This window comes from Suricata suricatta, chromosome 8 (genome assembly GCF_006229205.1).
Source record: "Suricata suricatta isolate VVHF042 chromosome 8, meerkat_22Aug2017_6uvM2_HiC, whole genome shotgun sequence".
In the NCBI taxonomy this organism is placed as follows: Eukaryota; Metazoa; Chordata; class Mammalia; order Carnivora; family Herpestidae; genus Suricata; species Suricata suricatta.
In genome coordinates this window covers 130,385,897-130,404,518 of record NC_043707.1, presented here as the reverse complement: position 1 = coordinate 130,404,518, position 18,622 = coordinate 130,385,897, and the positions used below count along the sequence as shown (strand labels likewise).

General features: G+C 57.6%; 1 protein-coding gene across 1 annotated transcript in view; it reads right to left on the bottom strand.

Annotated features, from left to right (window-relative positions):
- Positions 1-11,941: 11,941 nt before the first annotated feature.
- EPHA2 (EPH receptor A2) overlaps positions 11,942-18,622 on the bottom strand; it is a 21,861-nt gene continuing 15,180 nt past the window's right edge. Inside the window, exons 10-12 of the mRNA XM_029945900.1 lie at positions 18,477-18,616; positions 17,526-17,681; positions 11,942-12,904 (exon numbers count right to left, since the gene is read on the bottom strand). Coding sequence (XP_029801760.1) covers positions 12,799-12,904; positions 17,526-17,681; positions 18,477-18,616 — 402 coding nt within the window. The 3' untranslated portion in view covers positions 11,942-12,798. The remainder of the gene's footprint in view (positions 12,905-17,525; positions 17,682-18,476; positions 18,617-18,622) is intronic.

The following is an 18,622-nucleotide window of genomic DNA, read 5'->3' as shown; positions in this document are numbered from 1 at the left end:
GAGGGAAGGTGAGTATGCTGGATGTTTCTTTGCTGTAGGCCTGCCTTGTGTGTTGCAGGATGTTTAGCCACATCCTTGGTCTCTACCCACCAGATACCAGTAACACACTCCTCCAACTGTGACAAACAAAAATGTCTTCAGCCATTGCCAGATGTCCTGTGACAGAGGGCCAAATCCCCACAGTTGAGAATTGTTGAGTTAGGAAGAGCATAGTAAGAGGTGAGGCGAGCCAGGTTGCAGGGCCCAGGGCTTAGAAGCCACTTAGAAGCCACATAGGAGACTCAGGTGATGGGAGGGTCACAGAGGCTGGGATGTGGCTGAGGAGAAGTGGACCGTCCCCGCCCTCGCCCTGCCAGGGTGCGCCCTCCTCCTCCATAACTCCACCTCCTCACTGCTATTCCATCTGAAGTCACCCTCCGGGCCTCCCCCAGCCTCCCCTCCTTGCCCCCATGCTCTCGGGGCATACCCCAGGGACCACCCCCTGGGCTCTCAAGCTTCCGAACTCCTGCTCCTTCTGGTAGGCCCCACCCCTGGGATACACGTGTAAAAGGTCCTCAAAAAATTGCAGGGGCCACTGGGTGGCTCAGTCAGTTAAGTGTCCAACTTCCGCTCAGGTCATGATCTCACAGTTCATGGGTTCGAGCCCCATGTTAGGCTCCGTGCTGACAGCTCAGAGCCTGGAGCCTGCTTCGGATTCGGTGTCCCCCTTTCTCTCTGCCCCTTCCCTGCTCTCACTCTGTCTCTCTCAAAAATAAATTAACACTAAAAATAAAAACATTGCCTTAGGGATGGGTGATCTCAGATGCACCACCAGGACAGAAAGCAGACCTAAGGCGTCCTCCCTCGGTCCTCACCTCAGGGCAGCACAGTGGGAGGCCCCTTGCACGGAGCCCCCTTCCCCTCCAGGGCTGCTCTGCTCTCTGGCCCCCTCTTTGTCAAATTCAACACCCGCTCTCTGGGCGTCTCCTGGGCCTCTCCCTTCCTCCCCATGACTGCCTCCATCATCCTGTCTGTCGGTCTGTCTGCCTCCTACTCCACCTCATCCCCCTGTCTCTATCCTTTGCTCTCTCCTTTCTTCTTTGGTCTCTTTCCCTCCCTCAGACCCCCTGCCCCCACCCCGGCACGCTGCCTCCCCCCCATGTCTGTCTCTCTCTCCTCCAGTGGCTCCAGTGGTTTGGACAAGCTCAGCTCCCTTCTGCCCAGATGACCTCACTTCCCTACCACATGCATGCGCACATGCGCTCCCCGTCACACACAAGTACCCACAGACACAAAGTGCACACGCCCCCAAACACACACACACACACACACACACACACACACACGCACGCACACTGCTCTCTGGCTGGATTTCCGTCTGGATCTGAAGGGCCCCAGCCCAGCCCAGCCCTGAGCTACCAGGCCAGGCCCTGGGGAAGGGCAAGGCCCAGGCCAGGCTTGCAGAACAGACTCTGCTCATAACGCACCAGCCTAAGCCCTGCCCAGGGGTCTGCATGCCAGCTCCTCAGGCCCCTCCCGTCAACTGCCTCTCCTCTCCCCCCTCCCAAGACTCAGAGGGCTGACTCATGGCTCAGTCGCCCCCCTGGCCTGCGACTGGACCCCAGGATGGACTAACCTTCTCCCCTCTTCCCTACCCTTCCCTCTGCCTTCTGCAAAGGCTGCCAGCCCGGGCCTGGGAGCCAGATACCTGGGTCCAGCTGGCTTAGCTACTGAGACCCTGGGTGACCTTGGGCTCATGCCTCAGTTTCTCCCTCTGTAAAAAGGAATCTTGACATCAGTCTTGCAGTACGGAGAGGATCAAAAGGGTTACCTCAGCTCCATGCCTGGCGTGCAGCAGGCGCTCAGCAGCGACAGGCATGAGGGTTCTCGGGATGGCCCCCGCTTGCCTGGCCTCTCAGACCCCCCGAGTCTGGGCCCTGGGCACCTCTGTAGTTAGCCCCCCATTGGCGGCCTGTCTCCAGGAGAACTTCCCGGCAGACTTGGGGGGTCGGAGGGAAGGGGGAGCCGGCCTCCTGCCTTCTAATTTAGATTCCTGGGTTTATGGCAGGAAGCGAAGGGAAGCTGACGCTGTAATTAAGGCGATTCCTGAGGCTGAGCGAGGAGGCAGGGAGAGGAGCCCACCGCAGGCTTGGCCCCCTGCTTCTCTCTCCCCTCGGCCAGCAGTTCCAACCCCAGGCCTGCGGTGGCCTCCTCTGCTTTAGATTCGGTTCCTACACTCCATGTTGCAGGCAGGAAACCAGAGACGGCCAGCAGGCTACCCAGGGCCGCACAGCACACAGGGACACGTGTCTGACGCACTCTTGGGGGTCTCTGCCAGCTGTGGTCCGGCCTGGGGATGCAGGGAGAGTCCAGACACATGGCTTCTCTGTTCTGTCCACCCCTGGACCCCAGGCCCCATCTTTACTGAGTGTCCCCCTCCCCCCACATTCCTGAGGTGTCTGGGCAGAGTCTGGCCAGGCCTGTGGCAGGAGGAGCAGATTTTGCTCAGGGGTCGAGACCAGGGCAGCAGCCTGGGCCCGAGCATCCACTTCCAGGGTGGCCTGCCCTCGCTGAGGCCTGGGGCTAGACTGGGGCTGTGGCGCCGGGAGGGGAGTGGTGGGGGGGCTCTGCATCTCTAACCACCCCTCCCGCCCATGACACCTCGGGGCTGGAGCTCAGATCATTCTTCCACTCCTCACTGGGTAACGTTGGGCTCCTCCCCTCCGAGCCTCAGTGTTCTCATCTGTACAAAGGGCGCATCCTTTATCAGGGAGGCCAGTTCTTCTCCCTCGCCTTGGAATGAGATCCCACCTTCACCAGCCCCTAACCCACACCCCACACCCCAGCCCCTACATGAGTCCCAGCCTGACAGGGCTCTGTGGTCGCTGCAGCCTCCTTGGTAAAAAATGAGGGGTTCCGGGGTGCCTGAGGGGCTCAGTTGGTTAGGTGTCTGACTTGGGTTCAGGTCATGATCTCACAGTTTGTGGATTCGAGCCCCACGTCAGGCTCTGTGCTGACAGCTCAGAGCCTGGAGCCTGCTTCCAATTCTGTGTCTCCCTCTTTCTCTGCCCCTCCCCTGCTCACGCTCTGTCTCTGCCTTTCTCTCTCAAAAATAAATGAACATTTAAAAAAATTTTTAAATGAGCAGTTTGAATAGTCAGGGGCCCCGATGCTGGGATATCACATGCCAGTTCAAAAAATGGGGCAGGTGTGGGCGGGACTGTGACTTTTTGCTTTGCCAAGTCAGGATATTTTTAAAAAAACATCGTCAAGCGCAGAGACGCGGGAACAGCCAAGGTGAGGCAGCGCACTCACACTCCGGCCCTTTCTCCAGCCAGAGACTGCCTCAGGTTCTGGACTGCACTCAGGGTTCCGATCCGAGGCCTGGGCTGTTCGGGGGGAGGCACGTGGACATGGAAGTGTGTGTGTGTGCGTGTGTGGTGAGTGTGCAGTGAGTGTGTGTGTGAGGTGGGCATGGGTGACATCCTCGCCTCTTAAAGGGCCGGGGCAGCCTCAGAGGCTCAGGGCAGGGCCAGTGCCCAGCCTGGGCCCCACAGAGTGAACCCTGGGGTCTGATCTCCGTATAGATGGAGGCGGGGGTGAGGGGGTGCCGGGCAGTCCTCAAGCTGAGGAGAAAAGGGGGTTTTGTTGCCTGAAAGTGAGCCACCCCCAGCCTCCCTGCATGCCTGGGTACTCTGCCAAAGACGGAGAACCCGCTCGGGTGGCAGTGGGTGTGCGGAGGCCTCCCCTGAAGCCACTGGCTGTCCCAGCCTAGGTTTCCCCTGCTGGCTGCACCCCAATCTCAGCCCAGGGCCAGGCAGGCCCTTCAGAGGGTGTGGATGCCAGCCTGGAAGGAGACTTGGCTGAGGGCTGACCCCCAAGGAGAGATGGGGTTGTGGGGGGCAGCAGCGCCGGCACCACGATGCCCTGTCCTCATCCCCAGCTGGGCACTCACGCTGCCTTATCCAGTCCTCACCGCAACTCTGTGAGAAGGGTCCGACTGGGCCCATTTTACAGAGAAGCAAACAGAGGCTCAGTGAGGGAGGGCTTGCAGGTTCACTGCAGAGGAGAAAAAGCAAGAGCCTCAGGGAGTCCTGCTCCTTCCTTTCTCAGAGACGCCTGGGGGAAGGAGGAGGCCAACCAGCGGTCTCCACGCTGGGCCTCCCTCCCTGAGGGCCTGTGCAGAGCGATCATGGCTGTGGGGCTGGTCCTGGCCACCACCTTCCAGAGTTTCAGGGACCAGATGACCCACAGCACAGGCCGGCATGGCTCTCAGTAGGACTTAGTGCTTGCTGGTAAGTGCTCAGTGATGCCGCTGGGTGACAAGTCCTGTCCCCTCTCTGGGCCTCAGTCCCCATCTCTGCCCTTTAGTTATCTTTCAGGGACATTTGCCTGTTCTGACTCCAGCTTGGGTCTGGCTCCTTCTCCCAGCCCAGGGCTCTGGGGGACCCCCACCTCACAGGCTGATGTCAGGGACGCAGGCAGCCCCACATCACAGGCTCTGGCCCTACAGCTGAGGGTGGCAGAATTGGGGGCGCAGGGCCTGGCATGGGGACCATGACTGGTGGTGACAGCAGGGCCTCCGGCCTGACCTGCAGGCCCAGCTGGGGGAGGCAGCCGGCTCTGGAATGCACAAGCTCCTGCTCTGCCCGCCCTTTGCAGCCTGTGACTCACTTCAGACCCAGTTAAAACACAAAGCGCCTTCCTTTGTCCGCAGCCCATGCTTAATAGGATTGGGCGTGAGTGGGAGGGGGGCGTCTGGGGGGCTCCTCGCCTTCCACGGCCACAATGGGGCCCCGTGACATCACGCTGCCCCCTGCCGTGATGTCAGGGGCCACCACAATGGACCTTCACAGACAGATGGCTGGGGATGGGGAGCGGGGGGGGGGGGGGGGGGGGGGGGGGGGGGGGGGGGGGGGGGGGGGGGGGGGGGGGGGGGGGGGGGGGGGGGGGTTGGGACACCTGCGTCTGTGGCTCAGTCCCCGGGGCTGTTCTGAAGAGCGGGCCCTGAGGGCCAGGCAGGCAGGGGCCCTGGTCCCACAATGGCGCGCAAATAAGTCCACTTTGCTTTTTATAAGTCAACGCTTAGATATTTTTTTTTTAACAAACAGCACAATTTTGAAAAACATGACAGTTGAAGTTTTTCTTGCCCACCTTGCCCCCCCACCATTCAAAACCATCGAGCTGCTCCCTGGGGCCCACACTTAGGATAAAAATAAAATCATTGGCTGTGCCACAAGGCCCTCTTCATCCAGGCCCCTACCCACCCCTGTAGCCTCTACCCTTTCTGTGCCCCAGGGCCCTGGTCTCAGAGCTGCAGCCACACCGGTCTGCCTTCAGCTTCTGAGCTGAACAACCCTTCATTCTCCCCGCTGTCACCTCCTCTCCAAGTCTGCTCAGATACCACCTCCTCCAGAAGGCCTTCCCTGACCCGCCCTGCACTGAGCAAGTTGCTCTTTCCTCTGGACCCCGCTGTCTCCAGGCTCTTTGAACTACGGAGTTTATCTTCTGGATATTGTTGATATTTCCCTGCGCCTTTATGCCTGGCAGACTGAGGACTTTGTGAGGGCACCACCAGGGCTCCCCCACTCCCCACCCTCTCCCTGGCACATACCAAGTACCATTCACTGATTCCTTTGTCAAATACGGGGGGGGGGGGCATCCCACTGGGGGTTCAGGAGCCACCAAACAGGTTCACGGAACCAGCCGCTGGGCAGGAGGTGGGCATCCGTGACAGACATTTATCACATCATGTGAGTCCATAGATGCAAAGAGTCAAAAGTGCAGGAAAGAAATATGGTAGGGGGTCCAGGGCACTTTTAAGAGGGGCGATGGGGGCACCTTCTCTGTGGCTGGACGCATGAGGAAGCCAGCGGGTCAGGCCAAGGGCGTGGGGAAGAGCTCCAGGCCATAGAAGGTGCACAGCAGGCCCTGGAGAAGGTCCGGGCTTATTCACGCCCAAACCCATCAGTGTAGAGCAGAGCTCAGGGTGCTGGGTTCAAATCTTGACTCTGCTACTTGTTAGTTCTCAGGCTTTGGGAAAGCCCTTCCCTTCTCCATGTCTCAAGGTAGGGTGACCAGATAAATTATCCTCCAAATAGGGACAGAGAGTGAAAAGGAAGACTACTGCTCATTTATAAAACAACCAACCTAAACCGTCCTGGCCAAGTGGGGGTACACAATGTCCCCCGCCCATGGGGCAGATAGTAACAGCTCCACTTGATGGAGTTCTTCTTCTTTTTTTTTAATCCTTATTTATTTATTTTCAGAGAGAGAGAGAGCTAAAGCATGAGCAGGGGAGTGGCAGGGAGAGGGGGACAGAGGATCGAAAGTGGGCTCTGCACTGACGTCACAGAGCCCCACTCGGGGCTCGAACTCACGAACTGCAAGATCATCACCTGAGTTGAAGCCCGACGCCTAACTGGCTGGAGCCCCCCAGGCGCCCCTAGGTGGAGTTCTTGAGGAAGGGAAGTTGAGCTGCTTAGAAGATGGGTCAGGGGTGGACAGACCCACCTCTGAGAGCCATTCCAGCTGCAGTCAGCCATGTGCTGAAGGCGGCCATGGGAGAGCCCGGGCTGATTTTTCCCAAATCAGTTAGCAGCAGGGAAGGTTCTAGAGGTCTCTTGGAGGATGGGGAATCCCAGCTGTGTCTGGAAGAGTGAGTACAGTTCTCACAGGCAGAAGCAGGGAGGGGGCGTGGAGGGGGGGGGGGAGCTGGGGTGAAGAGGCCAGGGCAGGTTCGAGGGGCCTGGCTGGCAAAAGGGTCCCTGGTGCGGGGCGCAGGGCCTGGGAGGTGGGGGTGGGGCATAGTACATGCAGCCTGGGCTGCAAGGGTGTGGCTGTCTGTGCCTGGAGGCTGGGGTTGGTCTCATCGGCCCCTGAGGCCTGGTCCTTGGCCTGGCAAGGACCCCTCCGCCCAGCAGGAGACCTGGTCACGAAGCTCCCAGGCTCTGCCAGACCAGTGTGGAAACTGCATCCGTCCGTCCAGGCCGTGGAGGCCACTGGGGAATGTGATGAGGCTGCTGAAATGGGGCCCAGGCCCAGGGGGAGAGAGGGGGCCCCCACTCCGCGCAGGGCGGGATGCGGCCGCAGCTTCCCAGAAACTGGGGTCTGGTTCTGCCGGCAGAGACGGGCTGACAAGGCTTGGATTGAGAAGCCAGACTCCGGGGGCTGGAGTGGGGCCTGCAGCCTTGGAAGAGGGCTGGGGGCGGGTCTGTGGTGGAGGCAGGAACCCCCATCCCAGGCGGGATGGACTCCCAGCCTCTGCGTTACAAATAAACACACTGAGGCTCGGAGACGCTAAGGAACACACCCAGGGGCCCAATCATGCCCCTGACTCTATTCTTCCTGCTGCCCTGCTTCCTAGGAACCCCTAAGACCCCCAAATGTCAGTCAGCAGCAGGCAGTGGGACAAGAGGGCCCTGGTCTCTTCATTCTGTTGTCACCTCCTGCTGAGGGATCTTGCTCTGATACCATCACAGTGTTGACCCTCAGTGTCCCCATCTGTAAAGTGGGGATAAATCCATGTCTTGCAGGGTCATTGTGATCCTTCAATAAGACAGTGTGGGTCTCGGGCACATTGAGTGGCACGTAGTAGGTGGTCAGAAATGCTGGTTCCAGCCAGCCAGCAGGAACTGTGGCTGTCTGCGCAACACATACCCCCCACCAACACACCCCACCTCTTGGGATGTTGAATAATCTGGCTCCAAATGGCTCCCCACTGGGTCCTAAGGCCCCCGCCCCATTCCCCTCCTTCATTTGTTGACTGAGCAATATTTATTGAGGGCCCCCTAAGTGCCCGACACTGCTCTGGGGAGCAAGTGATCCAGGCATGAAGCACGGTGTGTGTGAGGCACAGAGGGCCTAAGCTGAGAACTCAAGCACGTCAGACGTGCATGTCCTTGACGTCTGTTTTAGCAGCATCAGCCCGGTCACAGGCCTTTTTCTCAGCCCTAGGCCACAGCAGGAGGTGGGTGGGGGGGTGGAAGGGGGGCGGAGAGCTTGCCCATTCCTCTAGGATTTGCTAATTAATTAGGAAATCCGAGGCCGGTGCCCAGTGATACTGTTTTAACTTGCTCCCTGGACCGGTTGCAGCTGAGAAAGAAGGCAGCCCACACCCAGCACCCTCGTAATTGCTGCCTTCACCTTCTTCAGGGCTTGGTTGGGTGTATCAAAGGGCTTCCAAGGCCCCTGTAGCTCACAGCCCGGGGAGGGCAGCAGGCCGAGGGCCCATTTCCCAGCTGAGACAACTGAGGTTGGAGATGAAGGTTATGCTTGGGGTAGAAATGAGAGCAGGGCTGGCATCATAGGGCTGCTCATGGCATGACCGCCAGCCAGGGGCTAGGGTGGCGTTGGAGCCAGAGCATGGCTTGTCCTGGTCAAACCGGGGAGACTCAGGCCCTACCCACAGAGGTCTGCGGTATGGAGGGCAGGGACGGGCTCTTCTGAGGACATTTCGGTTCACCTCGCCTGGTGGTCTCCCACTTGACCTTCGTTTCAGCTTGGATGGCTCCTCCTCCTCCAGGGAGCCTGCCTGAATCTTCCAGGCCGGGTCAGGGGCCCCTTTCTGGCCCCTATTAGCCTGGGTCGTGCTGTATGGCCACCCCTGCCCATACCTGACCGAGAACTCTCTTCTTCTGAGGGAAGAGAAGGGCCTGATTCATCTCTGTGGCCCCGTGACCAGCCTGGCACAGAGCAGGAGATGGCACTGATGTATTTGGAAACCCTGGGCAGGTTATGTGGCCTCAGTTTCCCCAGAACCAGGGCCTCTCAGATTGTGTCTAGGGAGGTGTCAGCATGGGCGAGAGGGAATGTTCTGTCTTGGAAGTTAAGGGTGGTAAGTGGGAATGCATTTTTTTTTTAAATTTTATTTTGAGAGAGAGTGAGCATGAGCAGGAGAGGGGCATGAGATGGAGAGAGAGTATCCCAAGCAGGCTCCAAGCTGTCAGTGTAGAGCCAACCCAGGGCTCGAACTGTGAGCTCATGATCTGAGCCAAAAGCAAGAGCCAGATGCTTAACCAACTGAGCCACCCAGGCACCCCAAACATTTTAAAAAATATCTTTTATTTATTTTTGAGAGAGCGTGAGCAGGGGAGGGTCAGAGAGAGAGGGAGACACAGAATCCGAGATAGGCTCCAGGCTCTGAGCTGTCAGCACAGAGCCCGACACGGGCCCCTAACCCACGAACTGCGAGAACGTGACCTGAGCTGAAGTTGGACACTCAACCGACTGAGCCACACAGGTGCCCCCAAAATATATAAATATTTTTTTAATTAAAAACAATGAGTGGCATGCTCTACCAACTGAGCCATCCAAGTGGCCCCAGGAAAGCATTTTACTCGGGGCTCCATGGCATGGGACCAAGACTGTCTGGGCTTGCTTCCTGCTCCTGCGGTGCAAGTCATTTAACCTCCCTGTGCCTCAGTGTTCAAATCTGTAAAATGGGATAGCAGTGGTGCCCATCTTAATGGATTGTCACAACAAGAGTAAACACGAGCAGAGCCCTGAGAGCAGTGGCTGGCACCCCCGGCACCCCCGGGACCCCCGTACAAGTGTTCGCTGATCCCTGACCTTAAATTCAAGCAACATATTCCTGCTGCCCTGGGTTTGTTTGAGTTTTCACTGATGACGTCAACAGGGTCATGGTAGTGTCTGCTGTTTCTCCACTGTAACAGTTCTGTTTCTTCCTCTCCTTTCTTTAACCCTTTCTATGCTTCCTTTCTTTGGAAGGGTTTAATCACTAGGTCCAGTTTACGTTCAAAGCCTGGATTTGGAGCTAGCCACCTGCTGGATGTGAGAACAGGCATGGGTTATGTGGAACTCTTCTCCGAGGAAGATTTGTCTAGTTTCCCTTATCTATCCATTCATTCATTCAATCAATCAATACCAATTTGGACTCATAGAGATTTATTTTATTGGGTTTCAATTTAATTCTGTGCTATTTGGTCTGCTGTTCGACTTGGTCTAGTTTGGCCATTGGGATCTCTTTCAGGCTGGCTCCTGGGTCTGACATCCCCCCCCCATCTGTTTATTTTTTGAGGCTTTCCTTACTCCCCATCCCTACAGGATGCCCCAGACTAATTCTCGTATTTTCCCTGTCTCAGCCCTGGAAGCAGCCATTTCTCTAAGGAGCTCTGGGTTCTTTTATTAGAGGGTGGGGTTTAGGAGCCAAGATCTAGGGGCCGGATGTGCTTAATTGTTAAGGGGGGTTCACTGCTTCTAGGCCCTCTGGAGGGCAGAGCTGGCTTTACTTTAACTTAAAAAAAAATTAAATGTCCCCTCTGGCCAATCATGAGATCCACGGGAGGCTCCAGACAGCTGCCTACTTGCCTTGAGCACAGATCCCAGCCTGCAGCTCAGATGCCTGTGCCCTCGGAGGGCTTCACACCCATCATGGCCCCTCGAGAGACAAGCACCCGAGGCCATCTCCCTCCTGGGCTCAGCCACTTCCTGCGTCCACTTCTGCTCACCAGTGGGGCCATTGGGTGGCTGAGGGGCTTTGGGAATGGGACCCAGGCCTGGCCCCAGGGGCCATTGAGGCCCAGCTCACTGTGGGATTGCAGGCTTGTTCCCTGGGGGACCCACAGTTCTGTCAGTGGTGATGGCAGTAGCCGTAGCCCAATAACAGAGCCATGGTGGCCACCTGGGAGAGCTAGGTGAGGGTCAGGTCTCAGGAAAGCCTGACTCAGCCACCAAGCTGCCCACACCCCGCAGCCTAGCGCTAACGGGAGGAAGGCCTGGTGAGCTCAACCAGTGCTTTCTTTTCTTTCCCAAGCCCTGCCCTACCTGATCCCCTGATGCTTGAGGGGGTAGCCCTGGAGCTGGCTCCCCATGGAGGCCACTTTCCTGCAGTGGCAGAGGATCAGGGCAGAGCAGGCCAGTCTTGAGACCCCAAAGCAAGGTGAACATCCTCACAATTTTGCTGCCCCGAAGCTCCACGCTGAGTCAGGCGGCTGGGGTTCTGGGCCCACCTCTACCCGTGACTTCTGCTAGGCACAAAAAGCATGCCTTACCCTGCTCAAAATCTTCAGCGGCTCCCCACTGCCTTCAACTTAAAATCCCCACGCCTGGACCTGCCTTGCAAGGCCCTGCTTCATACCCTAGAAACATGGAAGGCTTGTGGGTCCCCCTTGCACAACCACACGGTGTCACACCTCCAGTTTACTCTGCCTGCATCGTCCTCTCCTTCTGCCTCACTGGCTGATTGTCCCAACAACCCCTGCGTGGCTCAGTTCTGGGGCCACCCTCCACCAGGAAGCCTTCCTCCTCTGCCCCAGATCTCTCTGCTCCCCTGCTCACGTCCCTGGTCGCCTGTGTTCGGCACCTTCCTAAGGCTTCCTGTGAACGGCCTGTGGCGTGCAGGGCAGCAGTGTGACATGGAAAAGGCTCAGGGTTTGAATCCAGGACTGTAGCTTCCCCCAAGGCCTCTGCTCCTTCCTGCTGTGTGACTCAGGGCGAGTCCCTGCACATCTCTGAGCCTCAGTCTCCTCACCTGTGAGAAAAGCATCTAATTGGGATTCCTAGCCCCGCCGTCAATTCTGGCCTCTGCCTCGCCGTGTGGACTCGGACAAGCCCTGTCCCTGGGCCCCAACCTCAGTTTTCCTCTTCTGTAAAGTGGGGCTGCCCACAAAAACCGAGTGCGGAGGCTCCAACAAGCCAAAACTTGTGGAAAGCCTTTGTAAACCTCAGAGCCCTACGTGGATGGTCGAAGAATCTATTTCAACAAGCTTCCAGAGACGTGTGGGAGGGAGCCGGTGGCTGTTCTCATGGTTCCGCAGCCTCCCAGCCCTCCAGAAGCCCGGAGATCAAAGGTGACAGAGGCCTGTTGGTGTGGAGTCCAGGCTCGGCAGGGCCTGCTCCCTGGCCCTCTGCCTGCCCCCCCACCCAGCCTCGACCCTCCACTTCCCACACGGAGGGCCTCTCTGCCCCCAGCGCTCTCCCAAACACTCAAAACCGACATCAGTTTGATCCATCTGCAACTTTATTCCAGAGCAGAAATAAGTCATTTCCTAACAATAAATATAAAAAAATAATAATAAATTAAGATTCGAAAAAAAATACCCAATAAAACAAAACCGTTAACACTGACAGAGTCGTGAGTGCTGTCTGAAGGGGAGGGAGACCGGACGGACCGGCCCCCAGGCTGGGAATGTCTGACACAGGCCATCGTCTGTCCCCAGCCCTGGCCGGGCCCCCTGCCACACACGCATACTCTCCACAAAATACAAAATATATAGTTAAAAAAAACCTCAACACAACCAAGCATCCTGCGAGGGGCCCCGGGGAGCAAGATTTGGCCCGCTGGGGCTGAGGACAGGGCCTGGGGGCTGAGGAAGGCACGGACGGACGGGGGAGCCACCGCGGGCCTCGCCCGGCTGAGTTTTCTGGCTGTCCGCTTCTCGTCCGTGGGTGGGACTTGAGGTACCCTGTTCACGCGGCCGCCGGCTGATTCCGCCCCTCCACCTCCCGAGACAGCAAAGGGGAGGTCAGTTTGGAAATGTCCTGTGTGTCTGTCCGAATATCTTTGCAGGGCTCCTGCGCCAGGGGATGCTGGGCCATGGCGGTGCCTGCTAAGTGCTTGGCAGTCTGTCCTTCGTAGACGAAGAAGCCCCCAGCTCCGGGTCCCTGAGCGTCTCCTCAGTTTAGGCCAAGGTGTCATCCAAGACCACCCCCACCCCCCCAGCAGAGGCTTCAGGGTGGCATCCATATGGAATAACTAGAAATAAATAAGGTCCCTGGTGGCCCAGGGCAGAGCGGGCAGAGACGCCACTCCATTTCTTCAAGTATTCTTGGCCAAGGGGGTCTGAGGCTGGCCGGGGCTCAGATGGGGATGCCCACTGTGTTCACCTGCTCCTTGAGTCCCAGCAGGCTGTAGGCGATGCGCTTCTGGTGGCCGGGCAGCCGCACCCCAATCCTCTTGATGTCGCTATGGGTGAGGAAGAGAGGGAGTTAGGGGCCAGCTGGGGAGCGGCGGGCAGATGAGGGGGCTCAGAGGGGGCAGAGGCCCGACAGGAGGATTTGCATCCCGAAAGCTCGCTAACATTGACAAAGTTAGGGAAGTTAGGGAAGCGATAGAAGCATGGACTCTGGGGGTGCGGGGGGGTGGGGGTGGGGGGCGCAGTCGGTTAGGGGTCTCTTGATTTCGGTTCAGGGCATGATCTCACGGTTCGTGAGTTCAAACCCCACGTCCGTGCTGTCCGTGCAGAACCTACTTGGGATTCTCTCTCTCCCTCTTTCTCTCTCTCTCTCTCTGCCCCTGTGCCCCAACACCCCATAAATAAATAAACTTAAAAAAAAAAGTACCCATAAAAAAAGAAGCACCGACGGTGACAAGCTTCCCCTCCCCCCAGTCACACCTGCACACTGATCCGTACAGCAGCTGCTCTTTATACCTCCAATTTGCAGATTAGAAAATTGAGACTCAGAGAGGTGAAGTCACACAGCTAGGAGGTGGAGGCGCTGGAACTCAGCGAGCCGATGCCGACCCTGGGTCTGTCCTCACTGTCCCCAGCTGAGGCCTCGTCCCCTGGCAGCACTGACACCACCATCCGTTGCGGGGAGCGGCGGGAGGCAGGGACCCTCTAGGGGTGTTACTCATAGCCCGCCACCCAAGGTCTCTTTCCAGCCACCGCTTTATCTCAGCCCTACTCCCTCCGGGTGCCAACTGCTGACAACTGAGGGAGACCTCAGGAAACTCTCGGCGGGACCTCTCCACCGGCTTCCAATGGGAGGGGCTTGCGAGTCACCTATCAGGTGACCAGGACATTCCGGGGCAGGTGTTTTCCCTTTAGGAACCTCAACTTCCTCATCTGTAAAATGGGATGAGTGCCTAACCGGAGGCTGGCAGACCCCAGAAACTGGTGGCAGAGTGGGGTAGGGTGGCCTGGGTGCCAGATGGAAAGATGTGCCCAGGAGCCCACAGCCCTCTCCTGCCCCCCTTTCCAAGCCTCTCCATCCTCTCGTAAAACCACTTCTGCTCCCAGGAGCCCTGGAGCAGGAGGATTATTGCTCACTCGGGGACTTTTCTCCTCCACCACCCGCACCCACCAGCCCAAACCCATGAAAACACCCAGGTTTTTATGGGCCGTCTGCTGGCTGTAAATGAAACTAATTATATGGTGCAAACTCCCGTTTGCGATTCTGGAGACAGGACTTTCCCACAGGCTCCAGGAGCCCTCGGAGAAGGTGCCGAGCAGGGAAGGGCTGACCCAGAGCTCGGGGAGGGTGGCTCACGGGCCTCCAGGAGGGGCTGGCTGCTGCCACTGCGGCGGGAAGGCCAGGAGTCTGACGCCAGGGAGAACGTTCTAACCGAGCGCTGTAGTCATTCTGACCAAACCAGCTGGCGGTGCTGAGAACACAGGGCTGTCCTCCCCACACCGATGGGTCCCAAAGCATGGGGCTCCCAGGGAAGCCATGGATCACCAGGGAAGGAGGCACTTACTAAAAAGGCAGCATCCTGGGCCCAATTCCAGACTTACTGACCTTAAACTTCTCCAGGTGGGACAAGGAGTCTGCATTTTATAGGGTCCCAACGACCCTGAAGTATGGTGAAAGAATCAGGGGGTTATGTGAGCACTAAGAGGGTAACAGCAGAGACCTAGTCCCCTGGGCCCCAGGACAGGCCTGGCACACAGTAGGTCCTCAAGGAGTATCTGCTGAATGAATGAATGGCCGCTTTAGGGGACGCTGAGCCAGTTCCCGGGCTGCCCTGAGCCCCTCTCTCAGGTTCGTATAGTTAATCTGAGGTTGTTCCAGAGACCCATCCAGGAAGCAAAAACCCTGGGCTGGAAAGCAAGAGGCCAAATTCTAGCCCCAGACTTCATCAAAGCCTTGAGCAGGTCCTGTCCTGTCTCTGGGACTCAGTTGCTCTATATGTAAAATGGGAAGTTTTGGTTAGCTGCTCCCGAACCACCTACCCCAGCGCCCTTCTGTTCTGACCCAAGAGACCGATACCTTCCTTGCCTCATTTGCTAACCAGAGACACAAAAGACCAGCGATGCCTGTGGCCTTTGCAGACTATCCCAAGACTGTTCCTGCCTCAGCCTCAGTTTCCCTCGTGTCACTCTCATCATGGGGGCAGGGAGACATGTGACGGGGGCTACCTTTTCCCCGAGCACTCTCAACGCCAGCCCCGGGCCCCGGGGACATTCAAAGGCCACACCTCTCCCACCTGCTGTGTGCTGGCCCTGGTCACAGTGAGCGAGGGTTCCTGGAGCCTCACACGTCAGTGATCCGTGGCCTCAGCAAAGAGCCCATCGGCACCCAGCCCACACTGAGGGCAGGCAGAGACCGGAAGCCCCATCAGCCTGTGCCTCCATCACAGAAAGGTGAATTGTGTCGCCCCAGACACACGGGACAGGACCTTTTGTTGGACGGGGCATTTTTCTGGGGCACAACGTCCACTGCTTCCTTAGTTCCTCAAAAGACACTTAGAACCACTAGTCTAATTAGAAACTCCAAAATAATGTGGTGAATGCTCAATCTGAGAAAAGGTGGCCGCTGTGGGACCAAGCAGCCAGCCCTTTGGGAGGGACCGGAGTAGGGGTGGGGGGGCGCGGAGGGGATACTGGAGCCTAAACCCCGACCCCATCGGGGAAAAGTGCTGAGTTCTGAGACCCACTCACTGCTTCCCACTGGGACTCACAGCATGTGTAGACACAGCCTTCAGGGTAAAAAAGTGCTCTAAGATCCCCATGCATTTCATGTATTTGAAATCAAGAAGGAGGCAGTGGTGGTGAATCACGCAGGCCTCAGGCCTGAGCACCACCGAGCTGGTGGGAAGAGGAGGGAGCGTGGAATGATTTCCTGCCTTTATTCAAGCCTTTCAAAACACAGCACGCGCGCGCGCGCACACACACACAGCCTCCATCCATCCAAGACAGCCCTGTCCCTGCTCGTGGGAAAGGAATTGGCCGAGGAGCACCCCAGGCTATTTTGGGAAGCTTCTAAGAACATGTGTTTCCTGTAAGCACTTCTTGCCCTCAGCTCTGCTCACCCCCAAGAGAATCTGTGCCGTCCCCAGTGGGAGCCCCTGGAGGGGGCCCAGGAACCCTGGCATTTGCCCACAGGCTTCAGGCTGAAAGCAAGAGGGTGGAGGAGACGGATGTGGTTAAGCCCCTACAGTGAGCCCACGCGTCACCTGCACTGCACCCACGCCATCTGTGGAGCAGGGAAATGGAAACCAAGGCTCAAAGATGGAACCCAATTTGACCAAGGTCTCCTGCTACGAAGTGGCAGATGCAGGACCTGAAGCCAAAGTGTGACTGCAGAGCCCGAGCTTGGGACCCTGCTGCTGGCTGGCAACAAAGATATCCTGGGACCCATCTCCTATCTCCTCATCTCCGGGACCCCCCCCTCTGGCCAGCTCTGTCCCTGGCTGACTTCCTGTCCCCTGGGACGGGCCACAGCCTGGCCTAAGACGCTCTGACCAGCAATCAGAAGTCCAGCTGAGCGGTCCTCAAAGGCCCTGGAGGATAATCCTGCTCAGGCCCAGATTCCAGAACTTCTGTGACCCAGAACTGTGGGAGGCCCAAGTTGACCCGTTCGTGTGATTCCCAAAACCTTCCAGCCCAAGGCCTATTCCGGCCCTGACCTTGGACCCTCTACAAGCTGGGTTATTGGGCCCTAATGCTATTTTTAGAGGCACAAAAGGCTACAAGGATAATGTCTTCTCCCCCCTGGGACAGGAAGAGGTGTCCCAGCCAAGGCCATGCCGGGAAAGTTCCCTGATGTTGGAGGGGGAAGCCAAGCTCCCAGAGGGCAGCCTGCTATGACACAGGGCTGTACCCTGGGCCAGGGCAGGGGCAATTGGCCCTTCTTGCCAGGCTGGACGGCAGGCCCAGAGCCAACCACATGGAGAGACGTGAAGTCCAAGGGCTCTGCCCATCTCTTTTCACCATTGTGGACAGGAGTGCTGCCCCTAGCTGGCCGTGTGACCTGAGGCAAGCTACGTAAACTGGCAGCCTCAGTTTCCCCACGTATTAAATGGGGGAGGTAATAATATTTACTCACAAGACAATCAGGAAGTTCAAGTAGCCAATGGTTCTGAAAACAGGCCTTTCCTTCCCCCCAGATTCCCAGCTTCAGACTCTGTGCCCCGAAGTAGGCCACATAATCTCTCTGAACTTCAGTTTCTCTGCTAATGACCTCCGTGGCCCCTGAGCTCTGGGCTGGAACCCCTAGTGGCCGTGGGACCCTGGGCAAGTCACTGCAGTTCTCTGCACCCCTTTTTCTCACCTGTCTGGTGGGGACAGCGACAAGACCCCCCTGCGGAGTTAGCATGAACACGGATTCAAAGTGCTCAGGCACCTAACCAGTCCTTGATGAACTCTGCCCTTATTACAATTACTATTCTTTTCCCATTCTGGAAAAAAAAAAAGATGCAGGAAGATGGGGGGCGGGGGCCAGGAATGAGTGCCCAGAATTTCTGGCTGCCAGCCTGGTCCTACCCTTCCTGTGAAGCCTCTCTCCCCCAAAAGAGAAGGAGGGAGAAAGAGTGAGGGGGAGTGGCAGGAAGGCAGGGAGAAGGGTGGTGGGGCCGGACTCACTCGTTGGTCATCTGCACCACCTTCTCGATGGCGGTATAGCCGGCCGCCAGGAAGTGCTCCGTGTACTGTTGCATCTTGATAGACTCTAGCCACTCAGACACCGTGCGAAAGGGCACGCCCTCGGAGCCGCTGGTGCTGGGCAGCCGGATGGACACCCTGCAAAAGGAAGCACCCGCCTGCGGTGAGGGACCGCGGTTTCCAGGCTCCCAGCCTGCTGCTCCCGAACCCGGCCAATTTGCCCAGCTGCCCTGTGCCTCAGTGTCCTAACCTGGGCGACAGGAAAGCCAAATCCGGGAGGGTTCAGGGAGACAGGCTGGCCTGTCGTGAGCGCTCCTGCTGCCCCCCCCCCCCCTCACGGGCAATACCACCACCAATAACCACATCATGAAATGTTAAGATTCAGGTTCCTGGGGGCACAGCCCCAGCCTGGCCACCAGCCAGCACATAAAATACTTAATCGCCCTGTCTCAGCTTCCTCATCAACAAAAGGCGGATAATTATAGGACCCATCTCATCGGTTGTTTGAATGAGTTAAAACATGTTAGGCACTGAGCACACTGCCCAACACATTTCCCATATATGTCCATGGCTTCTGTTAAGTATCATGTGAGCCCCTGTCCAGTGTAAGTAAAGCCACCGTCTGGGGTGCCTGGGTGGCTCAGTCGGCTAAGCGTCCGACTTCGGCTCAGGTCACGATCTCAGTTTGTGGGTTCAAACCCTGCATCGGGCTCTATGCTGACAGCTTGGAGCCTGAAGCCTGCTTTGGAGTCTGTGTCTCCCTCTCTCTCTGCTTGTTCCCTGTTCACACTCTTTTTCTGTCTCTCAAAAATGAATAAATGTTAAAAAAATTAAAAAATAAATAAAGCCGCCATGTACGTTGCGAGCCCCCTGGCCACTAGCCCCGGCTGGCCGCTACACTGGGCCGCCACGCACAGAGGGTGTGGCACTAACCGGGGGTCGAAGTCAGCCAGGGTCTTGAGGGAGTCGGGAGCTCGGATGAGCTTGTCCAGGATGCTGACAATGTCGGCGAACTTGGGGCGGCGGGCGCGTTCCTGCTGCCAGCACTGCATCATGAGCTGGTAGATGGCGGAGGGGCA